The following is an 18,416-nucleotide window of genomic DNA, read 5'->3' on the forward strand; positions in this document are numbered from 1 at the left end:
GCGCCTGTGTGTGTGTGCGTGTGTCGGTGTGCGCCTGTGTGTGTGTGCGTGTGTCTGTGTGCGCCTGTGTGTTTGTGCGCCTGTGTGTGTGTGTGCGTGTGTGTGAGACAGTTGTTTTTTTGTTCTTAAACTCAAACTGGATTCTCTTTTTTCTCTGCAGAGACTGAAGATAAAGCAGAAGAAGCTTCTGCAGATGTTTGTTCTCCAGGGAGTGAAGGACGGAGGTCGAGGACGAGAAAACACAAAACAATCATCTTCACATCTACAAGCTCATCTGAAGAAAGAAAATTTAAATCCTTTCAGCATCAGGGACTTTAACTTCTTATTTATGTGTGCTACAGGTTTTAACACCAGAATGCTCCATTCTGTGGCTGGATTCACACTGACTGGACTCCTTGGAACCAGAGTCCGTTTCCTCCCATAATCCAGAACTAGTTTCAGTCTGGATACTATCAAGTGGTCCAGGACCAGGAACCGCTCTCTGACCCGTCTGTGGAGGTGGTCTTGGTTTGATTCCAATCGGACTGAGCTTCGCTTCGCTCTGAGATTCTGAATCCAATCCGTCCTCGGAGCGGAACAACTGAACCCAAACGGCCGCCGCGGTCGGTGGTCATGTGATCTAAAGCCGGTCAGAATGAAGCAGCAGATGTGAAGCAGTGATGCCGTGTTGTCAGATAGAAAAAAGAGACGCACATCCATCTGTGCGTGGTGTGTGTGAGTGCGGTGGCTCAGGTGTCCCCTCCCTCAAACATCAACACACCCGGCCTAAACAAACAGTCTTACCTGGACAGGTAACCTGAGAGACCACCAAGGACCCCCCACCACCACAAGCCTGGACAGGCAGCAGAGGCCCGAGGCCGGCGTGTTTCTGACAAGCAGGGCGGGGGGGGGGGGCTCTCAGGTGTGAACTGGACGGACAGGTGACCTGCTGCACTGAAAGACAAAGGAAGGTTAGCAGCTTCAAGGTTTTTGTGTGAAGAATTTAGTTTGGGGGGGTCGTTCCCCCAGCTCCAGGTGAGGAGTTGTTGGTGAACTAAACTGAAACTCTCCGTTTCCTGGAAAACATTTGCAGAAATGAAAAAGTTCTGCTCTTTCTGGTTTTCCCATTTGGACCTTTCTGTTTCTTTTTCTGGCTGGGTTCTCATGAAAGGTTCTGGCCGGAGTGTTCTGGCGATGCCGTGTCAACAATGCAGCGGCGCCGGAGTGCAGCGGCGCCGGTGTGCAGCGTCTGGCCGTGTCACTGAACAGAGAACAGCTGGGGGGGGGAGGGTTCTGTGGCAGCATGTTCCTGCACAGCATGTGGCACCGCCGGGTCCAGAGGTTCTGTCTGTGTTCTGGATACACAAGTTTGTCCAAATAAGAGCAGAACCTTCAAGATGAGCAGAAATGTTTGTGTCCATAATGCTCCAGTCAAGGGCGAGCCTCTTCAGCGGCGCTCTGATCCGAGGAACAGAAAGCTTCGTTCTGCCAGAACCTTCTTCTCTCTGCAGGAGGAAACGTCTGGATGCTGAGGCAGACGGAGGTGAAGATTTGATTTGATTTCAAATGGTTTATTTCAAGCAATTAAGTAGAAATAATACACAACAGCAATATAAACATCAGTTATACATGCATACAGTAACTAATCAAACTTAGGATAATTAGACATATTAATAAATATTGCTTGAAAGGGAGTGGGAGGAAGCGAACTTATATAATCCCACCCTGTTATACTGTAACCATTTTATTACATGATTTATCAATATCCGGTTCCCAGTTTTTATCAGACAGAATTAAAAATCATAAGGTATCAATAAAGCACATGCCAAAGATGAATTACTTAAGTATTACGTCAGAAAATAACTATTTTAGAAATCAACATGGCAAATGCAGATCAGTCATCTGAAATATATGCAGATTATGTTACTTATAAAAGCCATTCATATGAATAAAACATAATACTATATCAGTAAAGCAGACAACACTGTTTCAGGAATTTTCATAGCAAAAATTTCATCAAGTATCAAAAGTTAAAAACATGTGCAAAGTTATGCTACATTAGGAAAGATTTTTGAATCAATTTATCAAGTTTTGGAGAAAGTGAAGTAATATCATTAAAAGTCAATCAATTTAACAATTTTCAATAAGTGATTAATCATTTGTTTTACTTTTTTAATATTTTTTATTTTTATTTTTTTTATAATAAAGAAATGCTGTAGGGGAAGAGTAAAAAGGGTCCATAACTGTCGATTGTCCAAGGTTGGTATTTCTTCTTTTACTGATAACAGCCGTTCTTCTGGGTTTAAACAGTTAATAGTTCTCTTCCATGTTATTTCTGCAGACATTAGATTCAGGTCCATATCCTTCTTCAGCTGATATCAGCTGCGGTGAAAGTTGAGGTCAAGTTGTCTGCAGGTCAGAACTCTGCTGTCATTCAGGTGACGTCAGACATACAGAGAAAGTGTTGTATCCACGTGTCATATTTCTTGAAATTATTTGGCTCTTTGGTTTATTACTCCGCGTTGTTTCAGACGACCGTGATCAAACACTTTTCAAAGTCCTTCATGGTGTTCACCACCAGAACCTTGGCCCGGTCCTCTGGACCGAGCGGTTTGACATAAATCCTGCAGCCTTTAACCCAAGTGTTCTCAATCTGCTTACGCTTCCTGAGAAGCCGTGCATGTTTTGAGATTTCAGCATTCCTTCTGGTCAGATGGTCGTTCAGATAAGCAGCCGAACCTTTCAGTTGTTTCCTTTGGGTCATCAAAGCTAGCTTGTGTTTGTGATTCACAAACCTGATGAGGATCGCTGGTTTATCCGTCTCCTTTCTCCTGGGGAGCAGGTGGCAGGTCTCGATGGTATTGAGATCCAGGGAAATCCCTTTAGATGTGAGAAATGAATGTATTTGCTGTTCCAAAGACACACATATCTCCGTATTGGCACTGCTAGCTACGCTAGCGCTAGCATTAGCAGTGCTAGCTCGAGGCTTGATCGGTAATCCAGTGAGAATGACATTATTCATCCTTACTTGCTGATCCACATCGTCCAGTCTTTTCTCCAGAATCTCGACCCGGTTTTCTCGCTGCTCGTTTTGAGCCCGAAATCTTCGGAACTCTTCCATCATATCCCAAAGTGGCGTTAGCTTAGCCGACACTTGTTCCATAAAACTTTTCAGCGTTTCTTGAATAATGTCAAGAGTCTTCTTGAGGTCATCGTATTCCTGGGGTTTCTTCGGGGCCATGGTCAGCTCTCTTTTTTGAAAATCAACCTTTTAAGTAATTTGAAGATAGTTGTATTCGCAGAGAGGCACGCCACACGCCCTGCCGTGTAACCTGCCGGAACCCGGAACCGGAAGATGAAGATGAAGATGAAGGTGAAGATGAAAGTGAAGATGAAGATGAAGATGAAGATGAAGATGAAGATGAAGGTGAAGGTGAAGGTGGAGGCAGCTTCTGTCCATCTGAAACTCCTGAAGAAGAAACTTCTGATCCATGTGAGAAGAAGCCTGAGGAGAGGAAGAGGAGGAGCACCAAAGGAGGAAGAGTGTATGTTCAAAACATTAGGTTAGGGATTGTCCAAATGACCTGAAATGTTCACAGAAAAAACTAAAACGATAAACGTTGAGAAGCTTGTGATCAGAAATGGAATCAGTGCAGCAGCATTCTGCAGCACATGAAGCTGGAGGACGGTCTCTTCTCATGTGACATGAACCACTCCTCCTCCTCCTCCTCCTCCTCCTCCTCCTCCTCCTCCTCCGTGAAGCCTTCATCTCTCATCATCCTCCTTAGCTGAGGATCCTTTCACAGATCCAGAACTGAAACCTCTTCTGTGTTTGGCGCATTATTTGCTGCATGCTTGCAGCCTCAGAGAGACGATCAAGTGCCCCTCCCCCCGACGGGGCTTCAGGACACCCTGCTCCCTCCCTCGTCGAGGCCAGATGTGTGGATGGTTTAAACGTTCATGTCAATAGATCTGACAAAGGAGGCGCCTGAATGCGTGGAGGTAAAAGAAAAACCTGGTTTTAGGTTTCTGTCAGACCTGGGAGGGAGGTCACAGCTTCATCATCACGCAGCTCTGAAGGATCATCATCATCATCATCCATCTGCTGCAGCTGCTGATGATGATGATGATGATGCCACTCTTCTTCACACCTACACTTCAGCGTTTGTCTTCTTGGAATCAAAAGCGCCTCTTTCTTCTCACCTTCTGAGGCTGAAAGGGGGCGGGGTCTATTATAAGGTCCTTCAACTCCCCAAAGTTGTGATCAGTAGCTCCCTCTGAAGGCCGTAGAATAGATTACACCCAGAGGAGGAAATCTGTCAGATCAACGTGAATCTGAGGTGACTGGAAGGAAGTCCGATCAGAACATCAGAGGATCATCCAGATGTTCCTCTGGCTTCTTCTTCCTCGTTCTGCCTCAACTCTCCCATGGATCCACGTTTGTTCATGAACTCTGACCTGAGTCAGATCTGACCTTCTTTTCATCTTTCCTTCATGACTTCCTGGTTGAATCCTTTTCGTGTTCTTGGCGTTCTCCTGAGAAGATTCCCCTTTCTCTGTTTGCGGATGACGGATCTCACAGATCTGGAGGAAGATTTGTGTGTTTCTGTCAGACACCACAGACAGGCAGAATTATGGTTTCTGAGGTTCTGCTTGATCTGGATCACTGGTCTCAGACTCCAGGCCCAACCTGCCACTGAAGCTCCTCACTGGCTGAACACCTGATCCAGGTAATCAGCAGCAGATGAGGCAGGATTTGTGGAAACAAGCAGGAGGACTGGATTCTAGACCCGATCTAGATCCCATCTCTCAGGATTTCTGGCCTTCTTGGACTTTGTGTCTAAAAGACGTTTGTCTGATCATCTGAGTAGCTTGTGGGACTTTAAAGGCCAGCAGCTCTGAGGGTCAAAGGGCATCAGTCATCTTCTGACGCGAGTCAGACCTTCATGTGAACATAAAGTTCATTCAGAACCAAACAAACAGCAGAGCAGCTTGTTTGGTTCTCCTGTTTGCATTGGAGTGCACTGATCCCGTTTGGCTGAAAATTAACTGATATTGATTGTTGCTTTCAGATTCACCACGAAGCCTTTTCTGTCCATCTGGGATCAGTTTGAAAATGTCCAGGATTTCCACCAACAGGAAACGCTCTTCTTCCTGGATCTGGAGGCTCAGCAGGAACCTCTTCTCTGTGGTTCTCAGCAGATCAAAATCCTCCCGGAACAGTTGGGATTGAATGAAATGATGGGAAATCGTTCCCAAATCTCCTGTAAACACGGATTTTGACCCGCAGCTCTTCTGCCGCCCTTGTTTGGCCAATGATTGACTAATGCAGGATGCCTGTCTGTCCCCGTCAAAAGAGCCTAACATCAGAGCTGGGGGGACTTCTGCGTGTTTGCTGATGATGAGCCGCTGCTGCTGAGAAGGTCTCCATATGGACTTCTGCTGGAAAGCTGCGCTCCTGCTGGGAGCCGTCATCTGTTCTGGTGAGACCAACACTTTGACCCGGACTGATTGAAGGTTCCAACGGCCAGAATCCGGATTTTTAAAACCTCCCAGGAAAAAACACATTTTTCAGACGTAACTCAGGTCAGACTTCAGAAATCTATCAGGTTATGACACATCTGAGGAATAGGTATTTATGGAAACAACACTTCTCCTGTAAAAAGCCTCAAAGCCAAACAGCGGGAATCCCTGGTTTCATGTTTTGTGTTTCTGCATTCAGTCGATGTAAAGACGTCTGTTTGAGCAGACCCCCCACCCTGAACAACGGTTCTCCTCCAGTCCGACCGAAACCACAAAACACAGAATCTGTTTGTTCTTTCCTCTTTTCAAAGTCGTTTCTGATCACAGAGTAAACAGCCTATAAAAAGAGTTTTCATTTATAGACTGTTTAAAAGTCTGTTTTTCTGACCAATCAGAGCGGATCACCGTGTTTAAAAGAAAATCTGAATAAATCCAAATGTGTTCAAATGTGATCAACTTTCAGCCAGCAGCTCGGACGTAGAAGGCTACTCCAAGACCGAGGGGGCGTGGGTCCTCTCCCTGCACAGGAGACAGTATTCGGTGAACTCTGTGACCGACTGCGCCGCCAAATGCAACGCTGAGACAACCTTCACATGCAAGTATGTGACTGCATCACTGCTGCGGCTGCATGTCTATGGCTGCACGTCTGCGTCTGCACATCTGTGGCTGCATGTCTGCGGCTGCACGTCTATGGCTGCATGTCTGCGGCTGCACGTCTATGGCTGCACGTCTGCGGCTGCACATCTGTGGCTACATGTCTGCGGCTGCACATCTATTGCTGCATGTCTGCGGCTGCACGTCTATGGCTGCATGTCTGCGACTGCACGTCTATGGCTGCATGTCTGCAGCTGCACGTCTATGGCTGCATGTCTGTGGCTGCACATCTATAGCTGCATGTCTGCATCTGCACGTCTGCAACTAAACATCTGCGGCTGCACGTCTGCAACTGCACATCTGCAACTGCACATCTGCAGCTGCACGTCTGCGGCTGCACATCTATGGCTGCATGTCTGCAGCTGCACATGTATTGCTGCATGTCTGCGGCTGCACGTCTGCAACTAAACATCTGCGGCTGCACGTCTGCAACTGCACATCTGCAGCTGCACGTCTGCGGCTGCACATCTATGGCTGCATGTCTGCGGCTGCACGGCTGCAATGCACGTCTGCGGCTGCACGTCTATGGCTGCATGTCTGCGGCTGCACGGCTGCAACTGCACGTCTGCATGTCTATGGCTGCATGTCCTTCTCTGCAGGTTTTCCTCTGCATGTCTTCTTCTGCATCTCGCTCATGTCTTTGTTTCTTCAGGTCCTTTGCTTACGTTGAGAAGGATCAGGAATGTTGGACAGCGGCATCAAACTCCAAAACAGAGCCGGTTCTGCGCAGACAGAACTCAGCTTTGTATGAAAAAAACGGTAATGTGGATTCTCATCTGTGGGCGAGCAGAAAAAGCTTTGACGATGTTTGACCCAAGAGGCTTTCTCAGTTCTAAACTATTGTCTGTTTAGTCTGAGCTGCAGGAAATCTAACATGTTTTCATGATTCTGGGACTGAGATCAGATTTTCTCATGGTCACGCCTCCTTTTGTCTAACCCAGATTATCTTCTGGAGTGTGTTAACGGATTAGGAACAGATTATAGAGGAACAAAGGCCAAAACAAAATCAGGAAAAGTGTGTCAGAGATGGGAGGCCCGATTCCCGCACAGGCCCAAGTATGCATTCTGCTCTTTATGGTCCTCTGTCACAGATTTGAACCTCACTGTCAGCCGTTTGTGCAGTGATTCTGTGTTTGCTGCAGCATCACGCCACAGACCCACCCCCGAGCAGATCTGGATTCAAACTTCTGCAGAAACCCAGATGGGGACAGCCGGGGGCCCTGGTGTTACACCACCGACCCGGAGACCCGCTGGGAGCACTGCAACGTGACGAGCTGTGGCGGTGAGTCCAGAGACTTCAAATGACCATTTGATTTGACAAACTGGCATCAAAGAAGTCAGAGAACATCCATTATACACGGTGAGAGGCGGATGCTGTCCCTGTCATCCCTGACGACCAGGATCCATCCTGAACCTCTAGTGTCTGCCGTCAGCAGAACCACAAACCTCAACAGAGGCACAGAGAGGTTAAATCCACAATATTTAAGCCCCAAAACTGAAGATTTGTAATATTCTGAGGTTCTTCTTTTGAGGATCCCGCCCACCCTCTGTTCTGTAAACTCTGGCTGGAACTGAAACATGGAGGACCTTCATTCTGCTGCTACAGAAACTGTGTGTGTCTGCAGAGGACTGCATCCACTGCAACGGAGAGGACTACAGAGGGAAAGCCTCCATCACCGAGAACGGCTACACCTGCCAGCGCTGGGACTCGCAGAGCCCCCACAGCCATGGCTACAACCCTGACGCGTCAGTGGGCTAAGAAGACCCTCCAGTCCCTGAAAACATCCAGATTTCACGGACAAACCCTGAAGCTGTCTTTGTTTTCTCTGAAGTATTCCAGAGAAGTATCTAGAGGAGAACTACTGCAGAAACCCCGATGGAGACCCCCGACCATGGTGCTTCACCACCAGCTCGTCCAAACGATGGGACTACTGTGCCATCCCCCGCTGCAGTACGTTCACCCGTTCTCTGCTTTTCCTCACCTGTCACTTCCTCAACAGGTGATGAGAAGCAGGAGAACTGCTGATCGTCTTCTGACGATGCGTTCACAGCAGGCGTGTGACGGCGGCTTCCAGCGTCATGTTGACACCGGAGTTGGAAGAGTCTGGGTGTGAAACGCCAAAGCGGCGCCAGTCTGTCGCTCCACACGGTTTCTCTCTCAGCACCTTTTCGCTAAATGAAAGACTTGGTGTCGTAGAATTCCAGCCGGACACAAACCGTAATTACTAAACTCTCCTTCATCAATTTTCAAACAGTTCCGTGAATTAAAAGGAAGCCATCCACACGTTACTACCAAATCTGAGTCCCTGATTGGTCAAAGTTTTACCTGGTTTATGTTGCATCGTACATTTAACGGCTGCATGTTCTGCACCTGAAAACTAGCCACACGTGCCTGCGATGGTTTTAAACGCGGAAGCCCAAAACGTGCACAGACGTGCGCTAACGTTTCATTGGAGGGGCTCACTTGAAGGCTCTTTTCTGAGGCCGCCGTGAACGTAAGATGTTTGGAGGGTTTTATATAGTTTTATATACTATCTATGTTTATCTATATCTATATAATACTTCCTGCACCACACCTACACGGTTTATACTCAAGAATAATTAACCCCTTGTGCTATCTTAGATGACCCCCCCCCCCTTCCATTGAGGTGTTCTCCCTACCATGACAAAGGTGGATAAAGGTGGAAATGTAATCCATGGACACCAGTGAAGATCACAAATCATTGAAGAAAAAAGGTTCAGAGCACTGTCTAGTGGGTCTAGATGACCCAACTCCCAACGTTAAAGTGCCTAGGATAGAACAAGGGATACTAAAATCTGTTTGGGGCGTGTCACAACAACCTGCGTGTGGTCTGCACGTGTGACATCTGCTGGGCGTCATGATGTCCACAGACCAGCAGCTCTTTCATATATGATAAGTAACATAAAGCTGGAAAACCTTCATTAATCCCAGATTTTTGCATCTTCAGCATCTGAACCTCCCACCATCGTCCCGGAGCTGACCTGCGCCTCTGGGGAGGGACAGGCCTATCGGGGAACCGTCGGCGTAACCGTGACCGGCAAAGCCTGCCAGATGTGGTCGGATCAGACGCCACACAAACACAGCCGCACGCCAGAAAACTACCCCTGCAAGTGAGACTGAAGGAGCAACTGGCTCCAACGTCTGGGTTCCTCTGAGGGAGCCATGTTCAAACTCTGAGCACAGGTGGATTGTGGGATTGATCTTTGTTCTCTCTCCTCAGAGGTCTGGATAACAACTACTGTCGTAACCCCGACCATGAAAAGATGCCGTGGTGTTACACCACAGACCCTGAGACTCGTTGGGAGTTCTGCCGAGTGCCGCGGTGTGGGGACTCACCTGATCCAGGTACAAGAGCAGTCTGAGATGGTTATGTAGAGGGAAGGAGACGTAAACGATGAAGAGGAGAAGCAAAAACCCTTCCCTTCTATGACAAAGTCTGAGTTTTGATTGGCTGTCCCTGCAGATGAGGCGGTGTCCCCCCCGGAGGAGAACAATGACTGTTATGAAGGCAACGGGGCCAATTATCGAGGAGTAACTTCAGAGACCGTCAGCGGGAAGAAATGCCAAATGTGGAGCTCCATGTCGCCACACAGCCATGACAAATCTCCACAGAACTTCCCTGAAGCGTAAGTCGACTCGGACACGCCCACTTTGGTTGTTCACGCAAACAGCCCCTCCCCCTGTTTGCTCCAGTGTTGCGGGATGGACTAGCCTTTCTGATGGTTGTAAAAGTTCAAAGAATACAAATAATACCTGGTTTTAAAAATGCAGTTTGTAGTTGCAGCAAAATTATGGAGTGATATTTAAGCCCCCACGTTGCAAACAACACTTTCCAAGTTGGAAAATGAAAATATTCAATATTGGCTGTCAAGTACTTTTTTTGCCGAAAACGTTTCTTTTTTTCAAATTTGTTTTTGCTTTCAAATTTTTTTCTTTCAAAAACCTTTTCTTTTTTTACATTTTTTTATTTCAAAATATTTTTTTGCGTTTGCAACACACACGTTTCCAAGTGTTGTGTCTATCTCACTTTTTTCCTATCTTTGATTTTGCTCTCATCAGTTTCAGTTTAGCTGACAAAGCTGCCATCAAACAGCTGCTGATTGGTCCAGATTCTAACCAATCAGGTGTTGACGGTGCTTGGAGGCAGACACAGACTTTGGACTTTGTGTCGGTTCTGTTCTAACGGGATTCTGCCATTTTCAACCATCCTGGGCCGTTTCTCTCAGAGTAAAACCCAGAAGGAGCAGCAAAGCAGCTAAAATCGAACCGAGTTTTGTATTTATTAATGTTTGTGTAGCGACCAGCGTGTTTAAAATGTCTGCAGCAGAAAGAAAACGTCTGATTTTACAGAGATCATCTTCAGCCACAAATTCACACAACTGACTAACTAAAAAATAACCTGAAAAAAGAAATAAAAAGTGTGAATCATTTTTAAATGAATTAAAATGACATTTTCTTCAGCCAATAGAGACATAATTGAGGGTAAAAACATTTGGTTCAGCTTCTGAGCCTCGGACATCATGCTAGATAAATACGGTGATTTGATTGGTCAGAATCCGGACCAATCAGCATTGGATGGCAGCTTTGAAAGCAAAGACTTCCTATTTTGATTAGCAGCATTTAAAATGTTCTTTGCAATGTGGTGGCATAAATGTCACTTCATACTAAATTAACAAAAAATCAGTTAAATCCAGAGAAAAGCCTGTAAAGCTACAGAGACCATGGATGTAGCGCTATAGCATCCGTCCATCTTCTTCCCGGGTGTCCTGCGCAGTCCTGTCATTCCAGCTACCGTCGATCGGAAGCTGCTGTCATTTATCGCACTTCTAGCATACGTGCAACAAGAAACTATTCTGCTCCACAGAAGACGAACTTTCACTGTCAGAGAAAAAAAGAGTTAAGCAGCAAAGCAGAGAGGAAAGACAGAAAGTTTGTAGTTTGTGGTTTCAGTTTGATGAACCCAAAGGGTCATGTGATCCGCCTGAAGCAGAACTCCCACAGTTTAAACCGAAGCAGAAAAATCCCTCCAGTATCAATTCTATCCTGACCTTTTTATGTGAGACAGAAGGAAGGAGGTTGATTGACAGGGGTCTACAGCCAATCAGGATGCAGCAAACAATCTGTTATAAAACCAAAGAAAGAAAGTTTGTAAATTTGCAGAAACAGAGAGACCTCAAGAGAGGGAGGGACCATTGGGTCTCCCTCCATCGGTCCTGAAGGTGGCAGCAGAGAAGGAAGTCAGATCCAGGGAAGAAGAATTTGTCTTTCTTGAGGAGAGTTTGAGGAAGTTTAGCCGTTTTCTGACGAAGGTCTGATAGATCAGGCAAAATGAAAATCCAAAGCCTGAGACGGTTTGGAGATTTAGAAACGTACGGATCTCAACTGTTGAAGGGTTGAGGGCCGGACCTTGATTGGCTCTGTGGACTTGAGGGACAGTAAGAAGCTGGAATGAACAGCCAGCCTCCAAAAGCGAAGGAGCACAGCAGCGACTACAGGACAAAATGATCTTCATCGTACAGGAGGAGGAGGACAGAAGGGTCAGTGAAGGCAGCATGCGGTGTGGGGGGGGGGGCATGAAAGTGGGTGAAGGTCTGACTTCACAGATCAGAACCCGGCTCCTCCTCCTGTGGATCAATCTGGATCTCTGCTGTTCTTTGTTTCTGTGAGGCTGAAGTCTCGTCTTCAGTCCAAACCCCGACTGAAGAACATCTGGAGTCCTCTGATCAGCCAACCGCCTCCACCTGATGATGATAGCAGTTCAGAGATCTCAGCTGAGCATCATCAGCTCCAAAGCTGAACACCACGGGGGAAACTGTCTGCTGGGCTGTAGAAGTCAGAAGTCAACCTCTTCTTCCCCGTCTGTCTTCATGCAGGGGCCTTAGGAGAAACTTCTGCAGGAACCCAGATGGGGATAGAGCCCCCTGGTGTTACACCACTGATCCTAAAGTCCGTTGGGAGTACTGCAGCCTGAAGAAATGCTCTGAACCAACAAAGAGCCCCCAACCTCAGGATACCCAGTCCCCAGCAGAAAAAGGTGCTCCCCGCTCTGACATTTAGGATGATGTCCCACATGGATCCTTCATCTTTCTCTAATGCCGTTTCAGACTGTAAGATCGGAAACGGAGAATCTTATCGAGGCCCAACTTCCATCACCGTGTCGGGCGTGACCTGCCAGGGGTGGAGGGACCAGAGCCCCCACACACACAGCAGCTTCACCCCACAAACACACCCCGACAAGGGTCTGGAGGGCAATGTAGGTGTGCGTGAGACCGCTCACAACTTTCTTCCCCCTTCGGGGTTCTAACCCTCTGCTGTTGCTGTCAGGAATGCAGAAACCCGGACGGGGACTCAAACGGGCCGTGGTGCTACACCACAGACAGGAACAAGAAGTGGGATTACTGCCAGATCCCCGACTGTGGTACCTGGACTCTGCATGGCCTCCGCCACCCAACACAACACCACACACAACACAACACCCGACACAACACCCAACACCACACCCGACACAACACCCAACACCACACCCAAGACAACACCCAACACAACACCCAACCAAACACAACACCCGACACAACACCCAACACAACACCCTACCCCACACCACACCTTACACAACACCCAACCCAACACAACACCCGACACAACACCCAAAACAACACCCTACCCCACACCACACCCAACACCACACCCAACACAACACCCGACACAACACCCAACACAACACCCGACACAACACCCAACACAACACCCTACCCCAAACCACACCCAACACAACACCCAACCCGACACAACACCCTACCCCACACCACACAACACCCGACACAACACCCTACCCCACACCACACCCAACCCCACACCCAACACAACATCCAACCCGACACAACACCCTACCCCACACCCGACACCACACCCAACACAACACCCAACACAACACCCAACCCCACACCCAACACAACACCCGACACAACACCCTACACCCAACCCAAAACAACACCCAAAACAACACCCAAAACAACACCCTACCCCCCACAACACCCAACACAATACCCAACCCGACACAGCACCCTACCCCACACCACACCCAACACCACACCCAACACAACACCCGACACAACACCCAACACAACACCCTACCCCACACCACACCCAACCCCACACCCGACACCACACCCAACACAACACCCGACACAACACCCTACACCCAACCCAAAACAACACCCAAAACAACACCCAAAACAACACCCTACCCCCCACAACACCCAACACAATACCCAACCCGACACAGCACCCTACCCCACACCACACCCAACACCACACCCAACACAACACCCGACACAACACCCAACACAACACCCTACCCCACACCACACCCAACCCCACACCCGACACAACACCCAACACAACACCCTACCCCACACCACACCCAACCCCACACCCAACCCCACACCCAACACGACACCCAACCCCACACCCGACACCACACCCGACACCACACCCAACACAACACCCGACACAACACCGGACACAACACCCGACACAACACCCAAAACAACACCCGACACAACACCCAAAACAACACCCAAAACAACACCCTACCCCACACCACACCCAACACAATACCCAACCCGACACAACACCCTACCCCACACCACACCCAACACCACACCCAACACAACACCCGACACAACACCCAACACAACACCCTACCCCACACCACACCCAACACCACACCCAACACAACACCCGACACAACACCCAACACAACACCCGACACAACACCCAACACAACACCCTACCCCAAACCACACCCAACACAACACCCTACCCCACACCACACAACACCCGACACAACACCCTACCCCACACCACACCCAACCCCACACCCAACACAACACCCAACCCGACACAACACCCTACCCCACACCCGACACCACACCCAACACAACACCCAACACAACACCCAACCCCACACCCAACACAACACCCGACACAACACCCGACACAACACCCTACACCCAACCCAAAACAACAAGCAAAACAACACCCAAAACAACACCCTACCCCCCACAACACCCAACACAATACCCAACCCGACACAGCACCCTACCCCACACCACACCCAACACCACACCCAACACAACACCCGACACAACACCCAACACAACACCCTACCCCACACCACACCTAACCCCACACCCGACACCACACCCAACCCCACACCCAACACAACACCCAACCCGACACCCAACCCCACACCCGACACCACACCCAACACAACACCCGACACAACACCGGACACAACACCCGACACAACACCCAAAACAACACCCAAAACAACACCCTACCCCACACCACACCCAACACAATACCCAACCCGACACAACACCCTACCCCACACCACACCCAACACCACACCCAACACAACACCCGACACAACACCCAAAACAACACCCTACCCCACACCACACCCAACACAATACCCAACCCGACACAACACCCTACCCCACACCACACCCAACACCACACCCAACACAACACCCGACACAACACCCAACACAACACCCTACCCCACACCACACAACACAACACCCGACACAACACCCAACACAACACCCTACCCCACACCACCCAACACCACAACCAACACAACACCCGACACAACACCCAGCACAACACCCTACCCAACCCCACACCCAACCCCACACCCAACACAACACCCGACACAACACCCAACACAACACCCTACCCCAAACCACACCCAACACAACACCCAACCCGACACAACACCCTACCCCAAACCACACCCAACACAACACCCAACCCAACACCCTACCCCACAACACCCGACACAACACCCAACACAACACCCTACCCCACACCACACCCAACCCCACACCCGACACCACACCCAACACAACACCCGACACAACACCCGACAAAACACCCTACCCCACACCACACCCAACCCCACACCCAACACAACACCCAACCCAACACAACACCCAACCCCACACCCAACACAACACCCGACACAACACCCGACACAACACCCTACACCCAACCCAACACAACACCCGACACAACACCCAAAACAACACCCAACCCCACACCCAACCCCACACCCAACACCACACCCAACACCACACCCGACACAACACCCGACACAACACCCTACACCCAACCCAACACAACACCCAACCCAACACCCAACCCAACACAACACAACACCCAACACAACACCCAACACAACACCCTACACCCAACCCAACACAACACCTAACACCACACCCAACACAACACCCAACCCAACACAACACCTGACACAACACCCGACACAACACCCAAAACAACACCCAAAACAACACCCTACCCCACACCACACCCAACACAATACCCAACCTGACACAGCACCCTACCCCACACCACACCCAACACCACACCCAACACAACACCCGACACAACACCCAACACAACACCCTACCCCAAACCACACCCAACACAACACCCAACCCGACACAACACCCTACCCCACACCACACAACACAACACCCGACACAACACCCAACACAACACCCTACCCCACACCACACCCAACACAACACCCGACACAACACCCGACACAACACCCTACCCCACACCACACCCAACCCCACACCCAACACAACACCCAACCCAGTTCAATCCTAACTTTCTTTACAAATGTCATCCATCATGAGGAAAATACTTCAAGAACATTTTAGGAGGCCTTAAGTCTCAGTCAGCTCTTCATCATCTGATCCATCATGAATGTGCTTTTAGCGGAGGACCTGACCTGCGGGACACCGGTCTACAAACCCAGACGCTGCTTTGGACGCATCGTTGGCGGCTGTCAGTCAAGACCTCACTCATGGCCGTGGCAAATCAGCCTCCGCACCAGGTGAGCAGATCAGAGCTTGAAACTCACGTCCCTCAAACAGTCTAGGAACCTTTCTGTGTGTGTGTATGTGTGTGTGCATATGTAGATGTGTGCATGTGGGTATGTTTGATGTCAGATCTTTGCCTGTAAATCTCAACATCAGATGGTATACATGTCAGTGTAGCGCGTTTGTGCGTTCTGTGTACACAATACTGTGACACACACACACGCACGCCTGTAAATGTTGTGTGTGTTTCGTGTCTCGCAGTTCTGGGATCCATTTCTGTGGAGGAACTCTGATTGATCCTCAGTGGGTCCTCACTGCCAAACACTGTCTGGAGAGGTCAGCTCCAGCCTGAACGTCTGCAGCGCAGCGACCAGAACCTCTGCTGATCCTAACACGGTTCTGCTGCCGCAGGTCCACTCGGCCGTCCGCCTACAAGGTTCTGATGGGAATCCACAAGGAACGGGCCATCGAGCCTTCCAAACAGGAGCGGAGGCTGGAGAAGATCGTCCAGGGGCCCATCGGGGTGGACATCGCTCTGCTGAAGCTGGACAGGTCGGATCAGAACCGCAGGAACTGCTGCAAAACCGCAGGGAAATCGAAAGTTTATTTCATCTTCAAGAAAAGTTCAAACTGTGTGGAGGAAGCCTCCTAGATGGAAGTGAACCAATTGGTGGCTGTAACATCTAGTTAACCCTTGTGCTATCCTATGGGGTCCAGATGACCCCCCCCCCCCCCCCTTCCATTGACGTGTTCTTCCTACTATGACAAAGGTGGATAAAGGTGGAAAGATTTCATGTAATCCATGGACACCAGTGAAGATCACAAATCATTGAAGAAAAAAGGTTCAGCGCACTGTCTAGTGGGTCTAGATGACCCCACTTCCAATGTTAAAGTGCCTAGGATAGAACAAGGGTTACAGTGCTGTTTCCCTCAGGTGGGGGGCAGTTTGGGATCTTTTGCCCTGACCTTCATCTGTGCACAGGCCTGCAGACATAAACGACAAAGTGCTGCCCGCCTGTCTGCCTGAGAAGGACTACACCGTCCCCAGCGACACAGGCTGCTATGTGACCGGCTGGGGGGAGACCCAAGGTTAGAAAAGCCTCAAACTGTTCACGTTAGGAAGGTTTGAACAAAAACAGAGACGAGGGTTTTGGTCCAGAAACATCTTTATTAGTTCAGAGTTTGAAACAAATGAAGGGAAAGCATTCAGAGTGAGAACGTGCAGAGATCCGTTGCCACGGCAGAACGGGAAGCTGATCGGGATTTCCTTTGCAGGAACGGGAGGTGAAGGCGTCCTGAAGGAAACGGGCTTCCCTGTGATCGAGAACAGGGTCTGCAACGGCCCCTCCTACCTGAACGGGAGGGTCAAAAGTCACGAGATGTGCGCCGGAAACCGGGACGGAGGACACGACAGCTGTCAGGTACGGAAAAGCCTCCCAGGCCCCCTGGAGGAGGACTTCCCACCTCCTCACATTTTGCTTCGCTTAACGAATTTAATCAAAATGAGACGTAGAACGAGGAGAACTGGTCCAGGAGGTCAGACCTCACAGTTCAGGTCAGAGGTCAGTCAGAAAGAGACGCTCGGACCCCCCTGGATCCGTGGGAGACCCCGCTGATGTGGGTCAGACATGAGGGGGGAGTGTGATGGTATGGGACTGGATGTTCTCCTTTAGGTCCACTCTGGGATGAGTCTTTAGAGGTTTTGTGGGTTCTGTCTGAACTGAATGCAGCCGTTTTCTCTGCAGGGGGACAGCGGGGGGCCGCTGGTCTGCTTTTCCCAGAACAAGTACGTGGTGCAGGGAGTGACTTCGTGGGGACTGGGCTGCGCCAACGCCATGAAACCCGGCGTTTACGTTCGGGTCTCAAAATTCATCGACTGGATTGAGACGACCATGAAAGCCGGCTAAACTGATCTATCCACTGTGGATCTACAATGATCCTGTTTCTGTAATGCTGCTGCCTGAAGCACCTGAAGGAACCGTGTTTGTGTCTGGAGGTGAAATAAAGATCAGACTGTCGATTCGTCGTTTGGACTGAACAGTTTCTTCATTGGTTGATTGTCCCTCTTCCTGAAAAGGAAAGAAGAAAAAGGTGAAAGGTCAATAAAGAAGGTGTTCTGCGTTGTCCCTGAAGATCTGTGGGTTTGTGACACGTTCAAGTTTCCATTAAAACAAAGTCAACAGTCCGGTGTCGTTTCTTTCTGACCGTTGGGGGAACTCCACGTCATCGATGGTCTCCGGCAGAGGAACCCCTTTGGTTTCAGGCAGAAGAAGAACCAAACCTCCAGCCACTAGAGCCACGACTCCTGGAAACACAGAGTCCACGTTTGGGGAAGG

The 18,416-nt window shown here is 49.4% G+C and overlaps 2 protein-coding genes across 3 annotated transcripts in view; one reads left to right on the forward strand and one right to left on the reverse strand.

The window, feature by feature from the left end:
* Positions 1-3,458: 3,458 nt before the first annotated feature.
* Positions 3,459-18,106, forward strand: plg (plasminogen). 2 transcript variants are annotated; one of them, XM_078942341.1, is made up of 20 exons: positions 3,459-5,245; positions 5,337-5,462; positions 5,966-6,101; positions 6,809-6,915; positions 7,098-7,212; positions 7,299-7,438; positions 7,782-7,902; positions 7,989-8,107; positions 9,126-9,288; positions 9,399-9,523; positions 9,642-9,804; positions 12,052-12,212; positions 12,283-12,431; positions 12,503-12,596; positions 15,977-16,094; positions 16,342-16,416; positions 16,492-16,632; positions 17,063-17,169; positions 17,356-17,501; positions 17,826-18,106. In XM_078942341.1, the coding sequence occupies exons 2-20, from the start codon at positions 5,411-5,413 to the stop codon at positions 17,985-17,987; spliced, it is 2,394 nt and encodes a 797-aa protein (XP_078798467.1). In that variant the 5' UTR covers positions 3,459-5,245; positions 5,337-5,410; the 3' UTR covers positions 17,988-18,106.
* The window catches only part of LOC111947056 (solute carrier family 22 member 2), a 38,097-nt gene continuing 36,909 nt past the window's right edge, over positions 17,229-18,416 (reverse strand). The window contains exons 11-12 of the mRNA XM_078942494.1: positions 18,286-18,385; positions 17,229-18,149 (exon numbers count right to left, since the gene is read on the reverse strand). Coding sequence (XP_078798620.1) covers positions 18,089-18,149; positions 18,286-18,385 — 161 coding nt within the window. The 3' untranslated portion in view covers positions 17,229-18,088. The remainder of the gene's footprint in view (positions 18,150-18,285; positions 18,386-18,416) is intronic.

The sequence above is a fragment of the Oryzias latipes genome, chromosome 24 (assembly GCF_053564925.1).
Source record: "Oryzias latipes strain Hd-rR chromosome 24, Olatipes_Hd-rR_3.1".
In the NCBI taxonomy this organism is placed as follows: Eukaryota; Metazoa; Chordata; class Actinopteri; order Beloniformes; family Adrianichthyidae; genus Oryzias; species Oryzias latipes.

Coding starts and splice junctions, on each gene's coding strand:
- plg (XM_078942341.1), top strand. CDS start 5,411: ATGGACTTCTGCTGGAAAGCTGCGCTCCTGCTGGGAGCCGTCATCTGT. Junction 16,633..17,062: donor GCTCTGCTGAAGCTGGACAG/GTCGGATCAGAA, acceptor ATCTGTGCACAG/GCCTGCAGACATAAACGACA. Junction 17,502..17,825: donor GAGGACACGACAGCTGTCAG/GTACGGAAAAGC, acceptor TTTTCTCTGCAG/GGGGACAGCGGGGGGCCGCT.